General features: G+C 38.0%; 1 protein-coding gene across 1 annotated transcript in view; it reads left to right on the plus strand.

Moving 5' to 3' along the window:
* LOC108799553 (teneurin-2-like) overlaps nt 1–23,694 on the plus strand; it is a gene marked incomplete at its 3' end in the record, with an annotated part of 264,072 nt that overhangs the window by 131,148 nt on the left and 109,230 nt on the right. Inside the window, exon 3 of the mRNA XM_018571426.1 lies at nt 2,550–2,758. Coding sequence (XP_018426928.1) covers nt 2,550–2,758 — 209 coding nt within the window. The remainder of the gene's footprint in view (nt 1–2,549; nt 2,759–23,694) is intronic.

Here is a 23,694-nt window from a genome sequence, read left to right on the forward strand (position 1 = left end):
TTATTATTATTTCTGTAAAAACGTTAGAGATAGATTTAAGACAAGGTACATCCATTACACTCACTATGCAAAGAATGCTGGGCTTTCTAATAAAAAAGCTTAGAAGTATCTTGTTTATATCTGAACAGTGCAAAATATCTGTCTGGCATTTCTATATTTGCCTGCCATTCTCAGCTAGAAGAGAGGAGAAATAAGATATTTAAGTACAATCAAACTCTTACACAAAGTGCTGGAGTTGATTCATGCTGGATTACTGCATAAATCTGGAAGAAATACACAAAGGACACCATGATTCAAGCAATTATACACAAAAGTCTAGTATTACAATTTGGTTTAGCCCACATTTCAGCTTTAATAAAAAAAGATGGTTTCATTGGACAATAAGGAGATTTGTAAGATGGAAGCGAACAGAACAAACCTAGACCCTAACATGAAAGTTAAGATTTGCAAATAATTTCAGCAACCTGTTCTGTATATCTGCATTTACAGATAATTTTGACATTCACATTTAACTAAAGCTAACTTGTGCTTATCCAATTTTTGCATCATGCCTTTCATTTAAATTATCCAGGCTTGTGACAGGATTATCGTAAAATCCTGCTATAAAAATTACTGAATTAGATTGTTCACATGGTTAGTCTGTAGTTTAATATATAGTTATCTGTATGTTGCCCTTACTGCTTGTGTTTAACCAAACCCTGACTGGAATTTGTACTTTACTGTATCCTTCGAGGATTCTTTCTGTTCAGAGATCCATTTGTATGCTGGGATATAAGTTAGTAGAGGTGTTTAGTTTTGAAATTGTGTTTTATTGTATGATAAAAAAACTGTTATGGATTTAATATAGTTTTTCTGATCCTTGTGTTACCTTAAAAGTCAGTACTGTTGACCCCTTTCTGGAATTTTATTTTTGATACTTATGACCATTTCCTTCACACCAAGGTGGACAGGTCCCTGCAGGTAGCTCTCCTGTCTGTGCTCCCGGGTTCAATTTCATTAGCATAGAAGGGCCTATTGAGATGCTCCCTGATAGCAGCATGGGCGGTAATACAGAGGCACTGGAAGTTGAGTACTCCACCTACTCCCCGTGAATGGCTGATTGAATTAAATTCTGTATGGAGGAGCTTGCTGCGGCTCTGTACCACGTCAATGCCACATTTTATGCAACTTGAGAGTCTCTGGTTACATTCTGTACTACTGATAGATTTTGTAGCCTTCTGGCCGTTTGATCTGACACCTCTGTGATGGGAGTGAATCTTTGGGATCCATGGACCTGTGACTGTACCCCCTCTTTCTCTTCTTCTCTTTTACCTTCCTCGTATTCTCTGCCTTTCTCTCTTTCTCCTTCTCTCTATGGGCCGCTCCCTCTTCGTGTGGGTACTACGGAGCTGATCAGTTTGATATCATGGGGTAATTTTCCTTATTTGCCAGGATTACCATGTGATGTTACCATGTGCTGTTATGTGACCTCCTTCAAAACCTTAGTTTAATGGGATGCCTATGTGTTCTTGGCCTCTACTCCTTTGTTTTTCTTTTTGAATATTGCACCCATAAGGTACCTTAAGAATACTGTGGCGTTGGCCCTTCTGTTATTGGTTTACATGCTCTATGTCTTCTGTCTATTTTTGTATTATTTCTTTTACAAAAAAAGTTTCTAATAAATATAATCTTTAAAAAAAAAGTCAGTGCTTAATCCTTCTCTCCTTTAATAACATAATATTGGACATGGTACTTGTATTAAACACACCAATTTGCTATATGTTGTGCTATGTTTAAAGGAGAACTATGGGGCAACGTTTTGTATCCCAAAGTTCTCAGGGTCACAGAAGGACATATACTGTGTCCTCCCATAACCCAAAACTAAGCATATAGCGGGCTATTGCCAACTACATGCTGAGAGCACAGCAGCCGGGACAGATCCCAATAATACTGTTGAAATCCACCCAGCTGGATGATTGACAGCTGGCTCTGCCTCTCTACCTCATAGTTCTCCTTTAAATAATGTGTATATATCTCAAATCAAATTGTGTGTTTTCATATTGCTATGGGAACAATAAGTTTCTATGTCTTGAAGTACTTTTTTCCTCCCACTGCTTTTACTAAATAATTCTAGATTTTTTTTAAATCTGTAAATTAATTAAATGAATGTTTAAAATATGCAAATATTTTATTTGCATATATTTCCAAAAATAGCAGTAAAATGCTAGAGATTGCATGGTTCATAGGATTTTCATATTGTGTTTTTACGCTATAATATGGCTACATCCTTGCTTGCCTGGGAACTTTGATTTGCTTTGTAAAGGTTGGTTTCCATGAGCACATAGTATATAATTTAACTACAATTTGATAAGAACAGGAATATTCAGTACTCTTCTTTAGAGATAATAAGTCAAGATGAAAGTAAAAGCAATGCTTTTCAAAAATCCTCAAGGACGTCCTTTCTAGAAATCATGTATGATGATCTCTGTAAAGCAGATTGTACTCTCCCTTTTATCATACAATACAAATGCAGGAATCATATAAATATATACTAATTATTATATTTTCAGGACCTTGGTTTACCATGAGAAACAGCAGCATAGACACCGGGGAGGTAGAAATTGGACGTCGCATAACCCAGGAAGTACCAGCAGGAATGTTCTGGAGATCACACCTCCATGTTGTCCAGCCGCAATTCCTTAAATTTAACATCTCCTTAGGGAAGGATGCCTTGTTTGGTGTTTACATAAGGAGAGGCCTACCTCCATCACATGCTCAGGTAAGAAAAATAAAATCCAGCAAGATGTACAATGCAGAACATTTTTGACACATAAAGATCTAACAGATGAAAGACAATTGTAGATAGGTTGGCTGGTGTGTTGCTATTCTTGAATGAGAGTCTTTCAGCAAAAGTAGTGAAAGTTAAGTAGCAACTTACACTTTAGTGAATATTTGAAGCCTACTACAGCCAAAGTTTTTTTTTCTTCTGTTTTAAATAGTGTGTTAAAGAGTTGAGATTTCTATCAGGTTTTTATTGCTACCTGTGAACTTACTTCGGAGATTTACTCTCACTTCCTGTCTCTGGGACAACCATACAACAAATGGGGGTGTAGGGGCGCCACCAAAACAAGAAGGGCACAAATCCACTTTTTTTTTTAGAAGGTGCGTGTGTTTTTTTTTTATTTACTGTCTTTATTTGTCTCTTTCCCTTCTTCCTTCCTTTTTTCTGTATTTAAACTTTATTTGTGTACTATCATAGTACATTTTTTTATTTTACTTTTATACTGTGCTTTCACCCATTGGCCATTATGCCACTAGTGTTCCCCCATAGAGCTACCTAGAAAATTACTCCTGGTAAATTTTGTTATTGTCATAATAAAGAAATCTGTTGATACAATATATTTTAAATAACTGCTATGGAAGATTAATTCACTTAGACATGCTGTTATCCTTAAACTGCAGACCTTTTTCACATTTTTTGGGGCACTTTTGTGATATGGAGAAATGTTCTTTGCTACAAAAGTGTTTTGAAGGCAACTTTTCAGTGTTTGGAATACTTGCCAGGAAGATCCTTCTCAGGAAGATGAAGAAACATGAACGGCATCCTGCAGCCCTGTGTGTACTCTAATTACATCTAATTTGTTGATCACTAAAGCACTCACATAAAGGAGTGTACAGTCTTCTTATATCAATAGGAAACACCTTCAGATCTCTCCAGATGACTTCTCACCTCCTTCACTGTTCGAGCTAATCCCTTTCATCTAGTATGTTCTATTACTGCAGTCCATATCAACTGACAATTTTTTTCACTATGTACTTAAATAACTGACACTGATGCTGGGATAAAAGATGTTTTTTCTACAATCTAGATGTTTCAGCAGCTGAGCCATTAGGCTACTATCTGCTTGCAATATCCCTGAGGCTATGCAATCTCAGTTGCAAGAGAGTTTGCCTTATTATCTATAACGCATTGTAAAATCTAAGTTTTAAGATGGTGTTGACAAGAGATTGTTTAATGCTTCTTAGTTGTACATCTTCAACCCTAACTTTTTGTAGCCTCACATAAACAAAGTTGAGGTCATGGGTGTCTCTGCTATGTAATTTAACAGCGTGTGGGGATACCCACATGCATAAACTGTTAGGGGGACCTTGGAGGACTGACTTGGTAAGCCCTGTCTAATGTGTTATATTAAATATGTATCCTGCTGTAATATATATTAAAAACTGATGTTTTCTCAGCTTCCTAAATTTATGGACTCCAGTAGGAGAAGCAAGATTGTAATACAGGGGCAGTCAACCTCAGCTGTTTTAGAACTATATATCCCATGAAGCATTCCAAGAGGCCTGATTCCCAAGGCTAGAAGCATGGTGGGATTTGTAGTTTCAGCACAGCTGGAGTGCCAAGGTTGCCTACCCTTGTTGTAATATATTGCTCTGAGCACAGAAGAACCATACTGTTTATTTTCAAGTTACTAATGCAATCAGGCACCACAAATATTGTATTATGCATGACATTGAAAATGTTGGTTGTTGCCAGTCCTTCCTGAACAAGGATCACAGGTACTGATGATGATGATGATGATGATGATGATGATGATGATGAACTAATTCCACCAATTTTGGTTTTTTTTTTTACTCTTGATGCTGCAAAGAGTAATGGAAAATTCTCTGCTAAAAAGACTTTTATGAAAATTACATTTGTGCACTGGCTACAAGTTACACCCATTCCTAGTTGGTAATTACTTTATCCCACCTTAACTGACCAAGTTAAGTGTGTTATCATAAGTGGAGCTTTTTCAATTTCTTGCATGAGATATTTTCAATAAACAAGAATTAGCAGAAAATTTCCCAGATTCTAATTCACTTTTTAGGTGGCAAATTTGCAATTGGGGAATACTGTGACCAACCTATGCTGTGCTCATCTATTGACTCTGGTTAAAAGCTCACAGCAGCCAATAAGGTGTGGAAGCTAAATAACCAAGCTTTTCACTATAAAAGGGCTGAGAACAATCAGAGGTTCAGTTTGTTGGAGCTATTTGACTGCAAGAACAGTGAGAGCTGACTGACTGCATAGAGAAAGATTAATTAGGTATATCAGTTAACAAACTATCCTTGGGTTTTGTAAATTGCAGTGGTGGGGTATATTCTCTTGTGTGATGTCCTGTTTTCACAGCTCTTTGCTTAACCCCAAAAGTCCTTATTAGGATTACTTGTATTAGCAACATGTTTGATTGCTAGCTGTTTTGTTATTATTGTGGTATTTTTATAATTCTAGCTTGAATTTGATTTGGGGGCAGCAACCACTTGTTGCTGCTGACCTGTCCATTACAACATTGCTATCTGTGTCAGCAGCACATTTGATTGCTAGACAATCACCTTCTTATCTGGCTTCTATTTCTGTTTTCTTTTTATTGCAGTCAATGTTTCTTAAGTTCTAGTTTGAAGTTTATTTGAGGGCAACAGGTAATTTTTGCTGCTGACCTGTCTATTACAAAAGTCAATTTATTTGTGGCAAACTTTTCCTTAAACAAAATTAAAAAAACACACCGTGGATGCCACTGATTAGCCAGCATGTGCTCACTACACTAATAATAGCAAACATTTACATTTGTTTAATTTTTACAAGGAAAAGAGCAAACATTCCTCTTGTTGCTGCTGCTTATGCCAGTGTCAGCGTTAATGGTGTTGCCAAGTTCCAGCATTGCCACTTCAGGGCACCTTTTCTCCTTCATTTTCTTTCCTTCTTTCCTTAGCATAAAAAAAAAATTAGGACAAAACTTATCTGTTAATTTTTGTCTCCACTTTAGACCTGTTGATACTACTATCAAAGTGGTGTCACAGGCCAATTTTTGAAAAAGAAACCTGCTTGCTCACTGCACTATTTTCACACCGTGAAAAATGGAGCTTGCAAACGTTGTCTGTAAACTGTGGTGCTACTGCCCAATTTTCACCATCTCATACATGAGGTTTTTTTTGGAATACACTACCCTATGGTTTTTAAATCTGCATTTAGGTTTGTTGTGGCTTGTGTCAATGTGCAAGTGCGTTGTGCTTTGAGGTATATTTAGCTAGCATTTGAAATCAACCAAATATGCTTCTGGTTCCATTTTAACCATTTGAACTGATTAAAAACCCATGCACACTGGCCCTAATTGCCTTATATTGATTTTACTAACAATATCCTGTTTTTTTGTGCATTTGTGCCAATACTTTAGCTTTATTGCAGGTGGTTTTCTGAAGAAATATTCTGATAATAAGTGATGCCCTACCTGAACCCCCCTCATAGAAGTCCTGAAATTCCTAAATATCACCCAAGAGTAATCAAATCAATTAGCTAGATCAAAATATTATTTCCCATGCCTTTAGTAATTACAACCTTAGACAGTATAAGTGACCAAATAGTCTCTATCTCAGCACTACTAGTAGTCTCAGCAGTCTTACCACAGTGACAGCCTCTCCACACTTTCCAGGGCTGCTCCTCAAAAGGGTCAAGAAATCCCTCAGCACATGTAGAAAAACATAAAAACAGAGAGCACCCCTTTCATGTGTAGATCATTTATTTGAAGTGATAAAAAACACAAAGTCAATATACTCCCAAAAGCACTGTGTGTAACGTCTAGATACGCAGAAGTTTGCAGGAGCATCATAATGTCAATAAAAGGAAACTCTCCTCCCTGGCATAGTTGATCAGCAGGGCTCTATTCTCTGACTGGCCTGTCTTCAATTTCAATTCTGCTCACCCATGGGGCAAGCTATGGCTCTGAAGAATGGGCTGTGCCCAGGAAACATGTCAGTCCAAGCTTAAAGTGGCCGGCGTTAACAGTATTGTGACCAGCGGATTTTACGAACTATGCTAGGGAGGAGAGTTTCCTTTGATTGACATCATGAAGCTCCTGCAAGCATCTGTGCATCTAGGTGTTACAGACAGTGCTTTTGTGAGTACATTGACTTTGTGTTTTTTTATCACTTATAATAAATTATCTACACATGTTTTTCTATTAGACAGTATAAGTTGCAAGAGAACCATCAAGTCCTTTTTTAATTCTTTACTTTTTCTTTTGGTGTTTGATTTTGAGCATTATTGCTTTTTTGGTGTTACTTCCTTTACCATAGACTTATTTTTCTCCTTTTTTGTTAGGTTCCATGTTTCTGCTGATTATATTACTATTGGCTGTCCTGCACAACCATATATATTAATTTTTGATTTTATGGATAGACATTTAAAATATAATATATCACCAATTATCACCAAAGAACTAGGATTTAAGTTCAAAGTAATTATCTTAACTGACTCCTCAGGACATTAGTCTTGCTCTTTCATGTTTTATTTCTGTATGCTATCATATATTCTCCTAGACTCTATATTGATATTGCCATCATGACTACAATGTATGCATATTTTTATAGATAAACGATTTTTTTAAGTATTGTTCCTGTCAAACTGAACCTATTCACAGACTATGCACACCAGAGTATTTACAGAGTATTTACATATTATAAATATGCAGTAAAAGCACTTTAAAACAAACCCTTTTGCACCTCTGTAGCAATAAACATTGCAGAGAAATGTATCCTAAAGGTTTACAAAATAAGAGCACTGAAATCTTACTCCCTATGACTTTCTATTTCACCAGAATCTTGCCAGCAGGTGTTTCGAATTGACGGAAATCTGGCCTGTGTTTTCATTCTTTGTTGTGATTTTAGAGAATGAAATACTGTATAAACAGCTATAGATATCAGTGATGGATTGCTAATTTTATTTTGTACAAGATTTGTTGAACCCTTGGCAAATGGAGCCTGAGCAGATTCATCCATGACTCTTCAGAATTATAAAGTGTGACATGATATGACATTATAACTCACATACTCATACAGCCAATTTAAATTGCCATCGTACTTCAGTGTATATGTTGCTGTGTATATAGTCATGTTTGTGAAATCCATTTGGCACCATTGTAGATGCATGTGTACTATTATACTGCCACTCCTTATACTTCCAGGACCTTACTGAAAACATTGTTTGCACTTAATTATTATTGAGAACTAGCTAAACCATATAACCAATGATGTAACAAATGATGCTTTACACTTAAAAATTAGCACCTAATATATACACATATATAAGTGTTTCCCTAATGTAATACTGTATATACATTGTACCTAACAATACTGTCATTGTGTCTAAAGTTGAACACACTGCACCAGTGAGGTAGTAGTATGTGACTGCTTAGGATGTGTGTGGGGTTTGTTGTGTAGCATTGTAAGTTAGTGGATTAAAATAGCAGCTTCATTGCTTTCTTCAGTTGGTCACCCTTAAGATCTTACCAAAAGTCAAGAGGTGCACTCAAAAAGGGCTAAAACAAGAAGTTTTGCTTCACTTTGCAGTTATTCTTCGATCAGACCAACTGCTGTGCCTGCCCTGCCATCTGAGGTAAAATCGACAGCGCGCGTTGGGGAGGCAGCGAGAGCTGCCAAACCCAGCTGAGCAGAACAGCATGCAGCCAGCAAGAAATGTCAGCTTTTATTGCTTCTGTCTTCCATGTCGACCCTCTGCAAGAAAATATTTCAAACTGTAATATATGGATTTGTTTAACTCTTTATGCCCACACACACACACACACACACACACACACACATGTATATATTAAAGTTCATACATTGCTTTTGTTCAGATGTTCAAAGTTGCATACTCCTTAGCAATTAAAACAAACTTTACCAAAACTGTTTAATATGTAGGGGGGGGCGGGACTAAAGTACCTGTTGCATGATTAATAACCATGACATTTGTCCTGACAAATCTGCCATAGTGAATCTCCTCTGCAAGTCCCTTTTTTTCTTGCTGTCAGTGGAGTTGATTTTCTAAAGGAGCACAGAATGTTCACTTTAAACATCCATTCATGTGCAAGGCAAAATTCTATTATTTTTTTTCCACACAGGATTGAACCTTTAAAAGATAAATTAAATAGAGCTTCACTTTGAATTTAGGCAATTCAAACTATACATATAATAAAAAAACACATAAGCAGACGTTAGAAAATCCATGTTAAAATGATCAGTAACTCTAGAAATAAAGCAAGCTGAAGTAAATGTTATTCCAGAGCCTGAAAAAAATATTTTTGTGGCTACTTTAAATTTAAATGTTTGACATATTGGTATTTATTACATGATGAAAATTTATCTTTTATATGTAACTGCATTTTTTTATATTATATTATATTTGGCTTTCTACTAAACTGAATACATTTTATTGTATTTTCTACTGAAAACTGTATAATTATCATCCATAATTTTCCTTTCCTGGTGCCCCATTCCAATCTGTATGCTGCGATAGAAGCACCAGGAAACCAGAAATGTTGTTTACCTTCCATAATTTTATTTTCCTGTTGCCTATCCACGGTAGCATACATATGGGAGTGGGCCACCAATCATCTGTATGCTACCAAGTAAGTACCAGCAAATATAGATTTGCAACATAGAAAATTGTTTCTACCATTATTTGATCTGCAAGACCTCTGGTTTTAGAAAATATTTAGTTTTGGGGGTTATTAGTACATTTTCAAAGCAAAAATGTGCATTTAACCTTGTGTGTGAACAATAAATACATTGCTTTGGTAGTGAAAAGTTTAAAGTACACATGTGATGCATGCAGCATAAAAAATTTAGAGAAAAAGTTGGAACTTGTTCCTGGTCAGTAATTGGGAAAGTACTGATAATAACCAAAGCATTAGCAAGACAGCCAAGCAGCCAGCATTTTCAGAAGATGTCAGCAATTGCAGCCTACATGTATCTCTCATAACAGGTTTACTTTAAAGCTCTGCATTCACATCTCAAACATTTGCATTGTTTCACTTTGCTTAGAGCAGTGGTTCTCAACCTTTCTAGGGCTGGGACCCCTTGGTAACATTTGCCAAGTTGTGGTGAACCCCAACAATAAAATTTAGGGATGACGTGGCTGCTGTAGTGACATCTGGCGGAGTGGCACTGTGTATCCATTCCTGAGACAAGGCAGTCTGCTGCAAAACAGAAGTTCTGCAGAGCATGAGAAGAGATACAGATTTAAAAGGAAGAGCAGCAAAGAGAAGGGAAACAACCATGGATTACAGTAAGGCACACATTACAGTATTGTTTTATGTTAAAAAATCTGAGGGTTTAATGTCACTTTAATGCTGAACTCCCCTTATTAGCATTATATATGCTAACCACGTATTACCAACAACATTTGTGCTATGAAAACATGATTATATTTATGTGACAATAGCATCCATTGTCATTTGCAACATTTTCAAATAATTTGAACAAACATTTTTAACTAAAATGCCTCAGATATATCTTCTGTACTTATCTCATTTACAGTACTTCAAGGCATTAAAATCATCTTCTTAATTATAATCTTTAGCAAAACTGTTTATTTCAAATTAGATCTTTGTCATTTAATGTGTTTAATGTTGATCTTCACTCTTCAGTTAGGCATATTTGAAAGAAAAATATTAAAAATAAACATATGTAAAATGTAAAATATATGTAAAACAGGCTTTTGCTCTTCAGCTTTACTCAGAAACATATTTCATTTGTCACAATGATGCCCCAGGAGATGTGGAACTTCAAGGCTTGTGTGCATCTTAAATGTCCTCCCTGGTGAGCCGGTCAAAGGGTCTTTGGTGTCACATCAAGAGAGGTTATACAATACAGGCTCCAGGATTCAAGCAAACACACTTGTATGAGGAGCTCTCTGGAATCTGACTGCAGCTGAATAGATAAACTTAAATTAAGCTACATTTGATTAAACAATTTTACCAGAAAATAAGCATCAGTCTTTAGTCACGTCACCTCACAAAAAAAGTGGTTCCATACAATTCCACAGTGATCCTAACCATCTTACTTTGAATTGTATTGTTCCTTATATAATAAAACACTACACAAACTGTTGGCGCTATATAAATCCTATAAAATAATAATAAAAGAACTGTTTATTTTAACATCGCAACCTGTCAGATTCCAGTTGTCAATTTATCAAACAGCATTTTGCTGGCTTTACATATAAATAGATTGTTTACCGTTTAACAATAGTGACAATGTATTTTGTTTTCACTAAGTTGTTTCCTTTTAACCTCTTATTTACACCTCCCTCCCCTTAGCTTTCTTTTGTGCTGAATTTGTAATTTGCTTTTTTAACAATTTTTTATTGTTTTTTAAGAAATTTAAATTACACAGAATAAATGTATTTCATTTGAATATAGCTTTATATTGGTTTGTACCAGAAATATGATTTTATTGTTGTTATAAATGGGAAAAAGTATTGAGAAGACTAAGGGGGTTATTCACACAGCTGCCAAAGGCAGCTGAGTGAATAACTGTACTGAAGTGAACAGAGCCAAACGAAGTTTGGCTATTCACTTCAGCTCAGTATGGCTGATTTCACACGTGCATTGGTTGCCTTCGGTCAGCTAAACATGCTCGGCATGTTCGGCCGAGCCGAAGTGCATAAGAGTTCGACTCAGCCGATCCATATTTTCATAGTGGCCGAACGGCAGTGAGTGAATAGCCGAGTGCCGCCAAGCAGCATTTGGCTCAGCTATTCTGTTCACTACCTCTGAGTTAGCAAGCAGAATAGAAAAAAAATTAAACAAATGAAAAACAAAATGTTTAAAAATGATTTAAATAAATGTAAAAAAAGGAACAATTTTAAAAAGTCAAGAAAATAATTATAAAAATGTTAAAGAGAAGTTAAAAAAAACAGCATGGGGTCCCCTTCACACACCATACCAGACCCTGAAGATCTGGTAGGAAACTTAGGAGGGACCCCATTTAAAAAAAAGAAAAAAAAAGCATGGGGTTCCCCCAAAAGTCATGCCAGGCCCTTTAGGTCTGGTAGGAATTTTAGGAGGGAGTCCATTGAAAAAAAACAAGTAAAAGAGTGTGTGGGGTTCCCCCATGAAGTCATACCAGGCCCTTAAGGTCTGGTAGGAATTTTAAGGCGGAACCCCACCCCCAAAATGGGGGGCAAGACGTGGGGCCCCCTAAAATCCCCAACATGACCCTTAATCCGAGCACAGGCCTGGCAGGGCAAAAAAAGGGTGGCGAGCAAGTGTCCCCCCTTCCATATCAGGCCACATGCCCTTAGCACTGTGCCCTTAGCCCTGTGCCGATGGGGACAAGGGCCTCTTCCCCACAAGCCCTGGAGCATTGGTTGTGGGGGCTTATTCAAATTGGGGTACCCCTTTAATAAAGGGGCACCCAGATGTGCCCCCTTGTGAATGAGTAAGGGGTACTTATACCCCTACCCATTCACTAAAGGGTTAAAATTAATTTAAATAAAAAGTCCAGACTAAAAAAAAAATCCTTTATTTGAAAAAAACACAACAAAGAATTTTGATAAGTCCTTTGTTTAACAAAAAATAGATCCACCAAAGCAATCCTAAGGTCAACCACAACGTTCAGCGTTGTACTCGATGATGACGACTCCGCGAAATAAAAAATAATAATAAAAAAGAGACGAACGCCGACCAGTCTGTTCGTGACAAACTTGCACAGCAAAATGGCATTCTGACAGATGGCGGCAAAATATACACAATACACAGCAGAGCTAGAGGTGACATCGCCACTAGCTCCGCCCAACTGTTTACATATGTCTGGCACCTGACAGGTCGCGGACAAATCAAAAGATTCGGCTGGCTCCACCCAGCTGTTGTCTTTTCCGGGGAGAACGGTAGGCTTTAGCCAACCTTTCTCCCCACTTCGAGTGTCAATACAGCTCTGCAGAGCCGAAGTATATGCGTTTGGCTCAGCTGCCTTCGGCCATTCACAATAGCCCGTACAGCAGCCAAAGTGACCTGATGGATCAGCCGAAGCTATGGCTGGATCCTTCGGCTCTTTTGTGAATAACCCTCTTAGTTATATGCTATCTTAGTTCCCAGGCTGGAGAAAAAAATGTTTATCAAATATTGTTGATAACCTGGCTTTGTTTTACCATGTTCACAAGCTCATTATGACTGTAAACATGACAATACCTATTAAATCATGCCCATTTTAAATAAACCCACATTTTGCCACATCCTAATTAGCAAGAGACAGCTGTCTAGCTTCAACCCCTCCCCTGTTCAGTTTTTTTTATAGACCAAAAGATGACAACAATAGCTCTAACCCTTCCCTACTCTAGACAAAGAAAAAAGTTTGGGTGTCGTTCTACTTTAATTATACAAATAGGGCTGTTTAGTGCTTGTGTGATGACAATGAAAGATTACGGATAATGATGTCATCTATGTTTAGACTAGTTCATTATTTGACCATGCTGGTCATTTGAATATTTCTGTTAATTATATCAATATATGAATATGTGTGTAAACCCTTGAGAGTTATAACATGCACATTAAATATGGTGACATGCGTTTTGTCTGCATTTTTAATTTCTGTTTTAAAGTTCAGGAGTAATAATAATGGTTTATTTAGAAAAAAATGTTGTATTTCTTTTCTCTGTATTGCCCTTAATACAAGTTATGCTATCACTACTTATTAAAGATTCTTTGTAGAAAACATTTTCATTTGAGAAAAAATATTGTACCTGTGTTGTGCGTGGCTGCTACTGTGGCAGCTTTCATGGAAGAAAAACAAGAAAGAAAGAAGAGAAGGTACTAGTTGCACGCAGTCTTTGCTAAGCAAGAGCAGAGAGGACAATCCCGTGTCCTTTAAAATCATGCGGGAAAACGAGAAGAAACTTTATCATTACACAAGGTAAGCTTAAAGTTTTTTTTTTAAAGAAGAAATGCAAAAATGTGCCTGTTTCAGATAAACAAAACACTTTCTATAATTATTTTGCACACCTTTCCCGCTATTCATTTCTGAATAATTTAGTTTTAACATTTGGCCATTGTTTGGCCATAGTTTTACAGGCTGTCCATCTAACGTGACAGGGTTTCAGACAAACTATTACTATTGCTTGAATGGGCATTTACAGTCAGGTTTCTTTTTTATTTTAGTTGCAGCAACCAACCATGTGACTGTGGACCGGGGCACTATGGCACGAGACAGGAGGGATATCTAGAATGACGGACACAGGAAACATAGAAAATTCTGTGTGCTATCGGGGATGCACTAGAGGCGCAGGATCGAAGAAGGGCCGGGTTTTCTACAGGGCCTATAATAGTGAGGATGATTCTGCGGCCAGACACCTTCCAGGTTGCCGCCATCTAGCATACCAACACAGACTAACGGGCTAATGGAAGCATCGGGGAATTGGATACAGAAACAGGTAGGGAAGAAACCTGAAACCAAAAGGAGGAAGATGGGAACACAAAGAGAGAGAGAGAGACTCACACACAAGTAAAGGTGCAAAACGCACAGCACAGGACTCAGGAGACAGTAACAGGAAAGGTAAGTAGCTAGAGGTATAAATAGGAGCGCAAATGTACCAGGAACAACAACAAACAAGGGGCGTGCGTTGCACAGCTACAAGAGGAAAGCAACACAGAGACACAGAAGAGAGACACAGAAGAGAGAAAAACTCGAGGAAGGTACAAAGCAAGGTACTAAGAACAACAACGCACAAAGGATGTGTGTTGCTGAGAGATATAGAACACTGATAACATGGAATAAAGAGCAGAGAAGAGCAGGGGAAGGCCTTCGAGACACTGAGGTGAGGAAAGGTAAGTAAACAGGAACAGAAGGCTAGAGAAAGTTAGGCTGAACTACAAGGAATGGAAGTAAATAGAAGAAGGCAGACACACAATGGCTGGAGTGGGGAAATACAGAAGTAGATAAGCAAAGAAGGCAGAATAGAGATACTCGCAGCACAATGGTGAAAGCAATGGGAAAACTTAAGCAAAATACAAAGGCAAACACTGAAATAGACTATAGCAGGAACACAAAGAGTGAATCAGGGGATTAAGCCCAATAGGGATACCAGCTGGATACAAGGAAGCCAAAAGCACAGGTAAATAAGATTACGGGGATTGCAAGAGAGACAAGGGGTCCGAAATAAGGCATAAGACTTGTTGCTTGCACCAAGAGCAACAAGTGAAGTAGTGCTAAATAGAAGAGGAGTGCAGATTGACTGCAGCCTTGTGAAACACCATAGGCTGACAGCTCAGCAGCATGGAGCAAAGGGAAAATGCGGCACTGATTCCAGGGTATTGTGACACCATGCATGTCTTGCAATGTTATAGTTTGTCGCAACTCCCACTCCTTGTCCCCTAGTCTGCATCTGAAAGGAGAGAAAAATATTAGTAAAAATGTGACATAAAACATAAATTAACAGAATACATATTTCTTCAGAATAACATATTTCTGTCAATCTTGGTTTCTTTAGACCTAAACTGCGTGGGCAATTTGATTACCTCAGTCACACTACTAAAACACTTATAATTAATCACAAATAATTGCTATTCCTAATTAATCAATAAATTAACGCTAGTGATTGACTGCTAATTGATGGAAAAAAAAATTCCCTAAGATATAGGCTGCCCATTAAACATGTAACCATGATTTTTTTTAACACTTAATTATAAGTGTTTTAGTAGTGTGACTGAGGTAATCAAATTGCCCATGCAGTTTAGGCCTAAAGAAACCAAGATTTACAGAAATATGTTATTCTGAAAAAGTATGAAATATGTATTCTGTTCATTTAAGTAATCATACACAATTAATTCAAGCTACATTCTAGTCACTAAGTAGTTTAAACAATAAGCAGACATATCTCCATCATTTGGCAAGTAGCTTTACTTTACCAGCTAGGTCTGCAATCCCTAGAGTTGCTTCCATTTACACTATTGTTCTTCTTTTTTCCATGTTTTGATGAAATATTTGAAATTATGTCTCTTCACTTATTTTCACAATGTAAATAGGATATAATTGATTTGTGGTAAGTTTTGCAAACGTTGAAAAGTATAATTAGACAATATACATAAAACGCTTTCAAAATTACATAAGTCAGAATTTACAAAAAGAAACAACAGTTCTGTAATTGCTTTGTTGAAAATAGAAATACACATACACCTAACAAATGGCCTAGCAAACTGAAGAAAACATGGTTTAAATTGTGATGGGTGGTTTGGGAACCTGGTGTCTCCCTGAGAATCTCTATGGAATTAATGTGGTATATCAGATAGTGCATCAGATAGAAAGGAAGGAGGAGTTAAGGAAGACTAGGATGGGTTGGGATGGGTACTGATTTGAGGATGATGACAATTGATAACAGAAGTTAAGCAGTAGGATTGGGGATACATGGTTTTGTAAACAGGGTGTGGTGCACAATGGACTGTGCATGCTGGGGTGGGTGGCTGATTTGGAGTTTTAGGGAAGCGGCAGTGTATGGTATTAAGTTGAAAATCACATTGAACATTGCACTTCAGAACTTATCTGGACTTAATCTGGTGCCTTTTAAAATAACCCCACCATGCTCAAAGCAAAGTGTGCTGCAGGTGATGTATTCCTCTCATGTTTGTCATCTGCAGCCCAAAATATAGTCACCATTTCTTCAGAGACTTTCAGAGCAATAAATGTTTTCTGCTGGACTGTTTTCTGGAGGAAGAAATACTGATGGCTGTCTTCATCTTCTCCTGGGGTCCAAACTATACTTCCTAGCCTCAGCATTGTCTTCCCACTGCTGACTGGCATCCCAGGTACTGTTGGTACTGTAAAAATAATAATAATTCTTATATAGCTCAGTGCAATATTAATTTCTGATTTTTAAATGGTGGTGCTCACTTTGGCACAGCTGCTTGGATAAGGTTCAGGGTTCAGGAAGGAGCGTGGAATTATTATCATATACAGGATTTATACAGCGTTAACTGTTTGAGGAGAGCTTTATAACATGCTGGGAGACAATTACAATACAATACTATACAGAAAAATTAGAAGGACCCTGTTTGTGTTGAGTTTATTGGGATGAGAGAAACTACTTCCTTGGTATTCGCATATTCCAGCACACCCTGCTGAACACCTGTCCTGTTTCTGAGCCCTTAAAAAATGTGGCTTTCCCATCTTATTTTGAGAGCTTAAACTACAGAATACAAACAGATATATTTGATTTTTTTTTCTTTCTTTCAGGTACTTTGCTACAGGACAATCTTTTTCAGCCCTGCACTTTGATTAGCTATAGGAAAGTTTACTGCAAGCTCTATTATGCACCATACATGATGCTCCACTATTTGGAATCTCCTTAAAGACCAACTAATGAAACATTTCAGACAAAGAACAGTGGAAAATCATTGCTGACATCTTTTGGCATTGCTAAAGATTTCTCAATTGATTTGGTGGGATATGACAGCAATCCCATCATATTATATTAAAAATATGGCAGTGGCTTGGATTGCAGTATTTTAACCCACTCTTCCTTTGGGAAACTGTTGTGGAGGAATACACTGTAACATCAAGTGATGCCCCTCTACCAGGGACAACAGAATCATCACTGCCTTTCATGTTTGTTGGTGCCAAGGCACTTGCACTGGGAAAACACTTATTATGGCCAAGTTCTTAGGAGGACTCACTTGTCTAATAAATGCCGGATCTAACATTGCCCAATTACTCTCTCTCCATCAAATGCTTTTACAGCTGTAAAGGCATCATGTGTGCTGTACAGTTATGTTAGGTAGAGAGAAAGCTTCATCTTTCAAGGAATTTCTGGAACATTCCATGCAGAGGGCAAAATGGGCTGCTACATATGGTGGCAAGAATGCTGCGAGCAATAATGATCATTTTGCAGATCAGATCCAATGGCAATTTCAACATATGTACATTGTACTTTGCTATATGTTTGGAACATCAAACTAACCAACTCAATAAAATGTTACTTAGTCAATATATTTTAACTTGCCTTGAAATATTGGACTGTTTTTGTATTCATAAATAATGTTGCTATTTTGCTTTCATCTACCAAACTCAAATAACTTGCTCTGCAATTTCATACTGTAAACAAATACTATCACAGCATGCAGGCACTTGTGCTGTGAGATTATACTATGAACACCGGTTTACACATCGAGCATGCTCCTGCACAGCTGAATGCCAACCCACAGCATACACACCTTCAAAAAAATTAAAAGGAAACACAGTACCTGTCATTTCACCCAGGCCCTTCTCCTGCAATTTGTGTTTTCCTAGTTGTGGTGGGAGGTGTCATAAATCTCTGCCCTGTGCCTAACCTCTTTATTAGCAGCTTAATGTCCATAAATTCATGGGTAGAGTGAGCCGTTTCTTACTAGCCATTTGCAAGGAGGAAACGACTGGTTGGTAGGGAAGGGACTTGTTATCAAGCAGTGAATGTACCTACAACTGTGGGTACCATGTGTTTTCATGCAGTTCTATTGATTTGTATTGGGCCCTTGACTTACAATGATACAGAAATAAAGTATATGAACCTTCCATGCATTAAATATACCTAAATAAGCAATATTTAAAATAATGGTGCTTTACTGGTAACATGTTACTATATGTTATAACAAGCATGAATACATCATATATGTGAGACTGAGATTGTAAACTGGCTTTAAAGGGTTAGTATACCTTTTTTTTTTTTAAATAGCCTATGCAGTTCATAAGCTCTATTGTATAACCATAAATATATCATTTTTAGAAATATTCAATTATATAGGTTCCATACCTGTAGGTCATGTAGGCCTGTAGGGACAGCTGTGCATACTGTTAGATGTTTTGGGGGCAGGCTTCACTGGGGGAGAAAATGGCCTACAAGTATGGAACCTACATACAGTAGATTAATAGTTAGAAAAGCTTATTAGCTGATTGTTATGCAAAGGTTCTTATGGATTGTATAGGCTATTTAAAAAAAAAGATGAATTAACCCTTTAAATAACATTCATAGCAGTTGATGACATAATTCTGGCACCTCTTCTTATTGCCTAGAGGATGATGGATTAATTTTGATTAAAGAAACCTTGTAAGAATAGAGATATGGGAATTGTCATTGCTGGCTTGGTCTAAAAGGTGCAAGCTTTGGGTTAATCAGTTTGATCATGGCTTCTCTACCTGGTGTGTTAATGGCTTGGAACAAGCAAGCAGCCAGTATATTCCTCTACTGGATGCTTGTTGTAAGTCAGGGACTCATCAGGATAACTTTAAAGAGGTGTGATAGTTGAATTTTTTTAAAAAGAAAACAGATTTCTAGATCTTCACAGTCAAACTTCCTTAAACATCAGTGTATGGTCCAATTAATCCTCTTCAGGCTGTCAATGTAATGTATAAAGTCGCTATATGTACTGTGAGAGATTCGCACGGCAACGGGGTGTGTGTGACTCTGTGGATGAGTTTGAAACACTTTAAACAAGCACAGCAAAGAACAGTTTTAGGTAGAAACACATGTGTTTTATTTGCAAAGACTATGGGGTCTATTCACTAAGCTGCCGTAGGCAGCCGAGTGAATGACCGACCTAAAGTGAAGTGAGCCGAACGCTGTTCAGCTATTCACTTCATGCTGGTACGGCTGATTTCAGCCGTACATCGGGTGGCTTTGGGTCTATTCTTATAGATGCCGGACAGCAGTGAGTGAATAGCTGAATGCCGCTGATCGGCATTCAGCTCGGCTATTCTGCTCGGTCCCTCTGTGGGACCGAGCAGAACAGAAAAATAGGTTTAAAAGTTGAAAAAAATAAATAGAAAACGATTGTGCGGAGCTAGCAGTGACAGCTAGCTCCACCCAGCTGTTTTCTATTGGCCGGTGGTTCTGCTGCCGCCAAAAAAAAGAAAAAAAACTCTCCCGGGCACTCCGGGAGTCTCCCGCTCCCGGCTGCCAAGGAGAGAAACACTGCTTTTTTGTTTTTTTTCTTTATTCTGACACGGAGCGTGTCAGAATAGAAAAAATAAATACATTTTTGGCCATAGGAATGCATTGCTAGATTCATATTGGCTATTTCAATTTGCAATAGCCAATAGCAAACTAGCTATTGTTCCTGCCCTCTGCTGCAGTTCCCCATCAGGTCCATCAGCAGAGGGTGGGTGCAATGCTAGTTTGCTATCGGCTATTGCAAATTGAAATAGCCAATAGGAATCTAGCAATGCATTCCTATGGCCAAAATGTTTTTATTTTTTTTCTATTCTGACACGGCTCCGTGTCAGAATAAAAGGAAAAAGCAGTGTTTCTCTCCTTGGCGGCTGGGAGACTCACGGAGCGCCAGGGAGAGTTAGGCTGTTTGGAGATCAGTGTCCCTGGTTAGCTGTTAATGCGTTCGGCTCGACTGAGCCACTCGGCCACATTCGGGAGCTGTACGGGCTATAGTAAATAGCCTGTACGGCAGCCCTTCGGTTCTACTGAACCGAAGGGGTCCTGGGGCCGAACCTAGCCGAAGGATCGGCCGCAGCTATGGCTAAATCCTTTGGCTGCTTCGTGAATAGACCCCTATATCTACTACATACAGAAGCAAAACTGAAAAAAAAGAAACCAGGAAAAGGGTCCCTGGCTAAAAAAAACCTGCAGAAACCTACTGCTGCTCAGACACCTCCATTCACACTAAGATGTTTTGAATTTCTGCTCATTTTAACACGTATTTTTTAATAGACGCATTGTTTTACACATGTCTGCGGCTACACTACAATGTGCTGGGGACAGAACATGCTAAAAATCCTCCAGAAAATTGTGCATGTACTTTTTCCCGCATTGCGTGTTTTGTACACGTACAAATGTGCAGGTGTGAACGAGGTCCTTAGGAATGCATTGTTTTTCATGTTTTGCATTTTTTCACGCATAAAAACGTCTGCAAATAAAGTCCACCAAAACAATCAACAGTCAGCCCAAACAACCTCAGTTCCCTAACTTATTTAAAACAAAGAAAACATTCAGCAAACTGGAATTTGGGACACACATATCCCATTGTATCCCATTTTGGGTACAATCAGACGTTTTTATTAGCCTGCTGTCACAGTACCTAATTGTAGCTATATAGACCCAATATCACACTTTTTATTGCCAATAATTTCCTTGCCCATCTGAAGTTACGCTTTCTTTACTTTCTATGAGCTCTATGTCCCTGATGATATGAATAGTGTATGGGATGCTGCTAACTTATTGAGTGGCTCTGCATGGTAAAAAGGATCCTCGCTGTCAGTCTCATCATATAATCTCAATCTTCTATTCACTTTATGAATGACAGCTCTTCTTTACAAGCTTCAGAAATGATTGATAGCTACATAGTAGCAATGGCCTCTCTGCTGAAATTCCTTTAGTGTTTTTTGCTTTGTACATCTGCATGACAATTTGTAAAATAATACAACTGTAGCCCTCTATTGCAGTGTCTGTTGCTGAAACAGGACAATGGACCAAATATTAAATATTAATCAAGATACTATTATACTTTACTGCTAGATTCACTAGCAATTTTAGGTTCTTCTGGTATGTAATACAACCAAGCATAAGCAGCATAAGCAGAGTAATATCCAGTAATATTAATAGACAGCTGAAGACAAATCACTGTCTGTGGATTTAAAAAAAGAAAAAGTTGACTAATTTTTCAAGATTTCCAGAGAAACACAACTCAATTATTGAAATGTTTTATGGTTTTATTCAACTAGACCAACTAGCTTGTTCTGTCTGCTTTCAAATTGCTGTTATATACATACTCTATTATGTGAAGAATCATTATGATGTGTGTTACTGGATACTGATCTATGATCAAATTGGTTATGAAAATTATTTTTGGTACTGTGACCAATGACCTAAAGGCGACCTAGGTGCAGTTAGTGATGTGATATGTGGTATCATACTCCCACACTGTAGAACTTTGGCGCTTTGTTTGATGAAAAACTCCAGAAGAGTCCTGGAAAAAGAGGGAATGCAGGGGAGCTGGGGTCAGTTATTTACATGGCATTGGTGGACAGAACCAGCAGATACCCACACTGTAAACATGTGCCCACATGTTTACACACTGGGCTTTGACTCTTAATGCCAAGCTTTCTGCCTCTTCCTTGCTCTCTTTGAAAAATGAGCACATAATTCACCCCTTTTATGTAATTGTGGAGAATACTGCAAATATATATATATATATATATATACAGTATAGTATGTGAATTGTTTGTTTCTAACTTAAAGACAGATATAAAGATAAATTACTGTTTACTGGAAGCAAGTGGAAATCTCTCAAAGAGAGTCCCAATAAGGATGAGTGGAGAGAATATGGAGAAACTAATTTTGCAAAAAAAATTGATTTTCACATCTGCAAAGTTTGTCATACTAGAAACTATTGGTTAGAACTGCTAAGAAAAATGGTTTTTTTTCTTTACTTACATGATGTGGGCTTTTCGGGTGTATTTGTATTTTCCTCTATTTTGTGTGATTTGATATTGAACTGTTATTTGTACATGTTGCTTTATTTATTTATTTATTTATTTTTTGGTTCATTGTCTTTTTCTTTCTTTAAAACTAATGTAAAATAGTAACAGTTGAAATTAGTTTATGTAAACCTCAGGAATCATTTAAAGCCCATTACAGTCTTAAAGCTTGTGCAAACCTTAACAATTTACTTCTCTTATTTGATCCCTTTTGATTTGCTAATTATACCATTAAAAGTGTTTTGCTACATCTGTTTGATTAGTGCAGGAAATACCGCTTGATTTTGCCAGAATCAGATTTTGAATCAGATTTTTGCCTCTGATCTATGCTTGTTCATAAGAATGAATTATGGGGATAAGGAGGAGAGAGGAGAGGTTTGTGTTCTTTGCAGGCCATTAGAAATGATGTAGGTAGGGCTGACAAAATGTGCTTAGGAATTCAGAGCCAAAAATATACTGTGTGTCATATCAAAGGGGGAAGCAGGAGCGCACTAACTGGTGCATCAACAGTTATCTAAACTAAAGCTGGCCGATTCAATAGAACACAGAGTGCATAGCAGTTTGTTGCATATGGGGCCGCATAGCCGCAGACAGGTCAGAGTGCCCATGCTGACCCTTGTCCACCATCAAACGTGCCTACAATAGCAGAACCAGACCACAGAGCAATTAAAAAAGGTGGCCTAGTCTGATGAATCATGTTTTCTTTATCATCTACATCATGTGGATGACCGGGTGCGTGTGTGTTGCTTAACGGGGGAAGAAATGGCACCATGATGCACCATGGGAAGAAGGCAAGCCAATGAAGGCAGTGTGATGCTTTGGGCAATGTTCTGCTTGGAAACATTGGGTCCTGCAACTCATGTGGATGCTACTTTGACACATATTACCTACCTAAACATTTTTGCTGACCAAGTACACCCCTTCATGGAAACAGTATTCCCTGATGGCAGTGGCCTCTCTCAGCAGGACAATGCTCCCTGCTACACTGTAAAAATGGTTCAAGAATTGTTTGAGGAACACAATAACGAGTTTGAGGTGTTGACTTGACCTCAAAATTCCGCCGGATCTCAATCCAAGCGAGTGGTGAAAAAACAAGTCCTATCTATTAAGGACCCACCTCACAATTTACAGGACTTAAAGGATCTGCTACTGATGGCTTCATGCCAAATACCATAGCATACCTTCTGAGGTCTAGAGGACACAGTATTGCTTGAATTGGCCTGAGCCTGAAAAAAGCTCTGCTGACTTTCATCAACCAATCATGTACAAGCAATATAGGGGTTTATTCACGAAGCTGCCGAAAGGATCTGGCTGTAGCTTCGGCCGATCCTTCAGCTAGCTTCGGCCCCAGGACCCCTTCGGTTCAGTGGAGCCGAAGGGGTGCTGTACGGGCAATTCACAATAGCCCGTACAGCTCCCGATCATGGCCGGGCGGCTCAGTCAAGCCGA

The sequence above is a fragment of the Nanorana parkeri genome, unplaced genomic scaffold (genome assembly GCF_000935625.1).
Source record: "Nanorana parkeri isolate BGI_ZX_2015 unplaced genomic scaffold, ASM93562v1 scaffold1755, whole genome shotgun sequence".
Lineage (NCBI taxonomy): Eukaryota > Metazoa > Chordata > Amphibia > Anura > Dicroglossidae > Nanorana > Nanorana parkeri.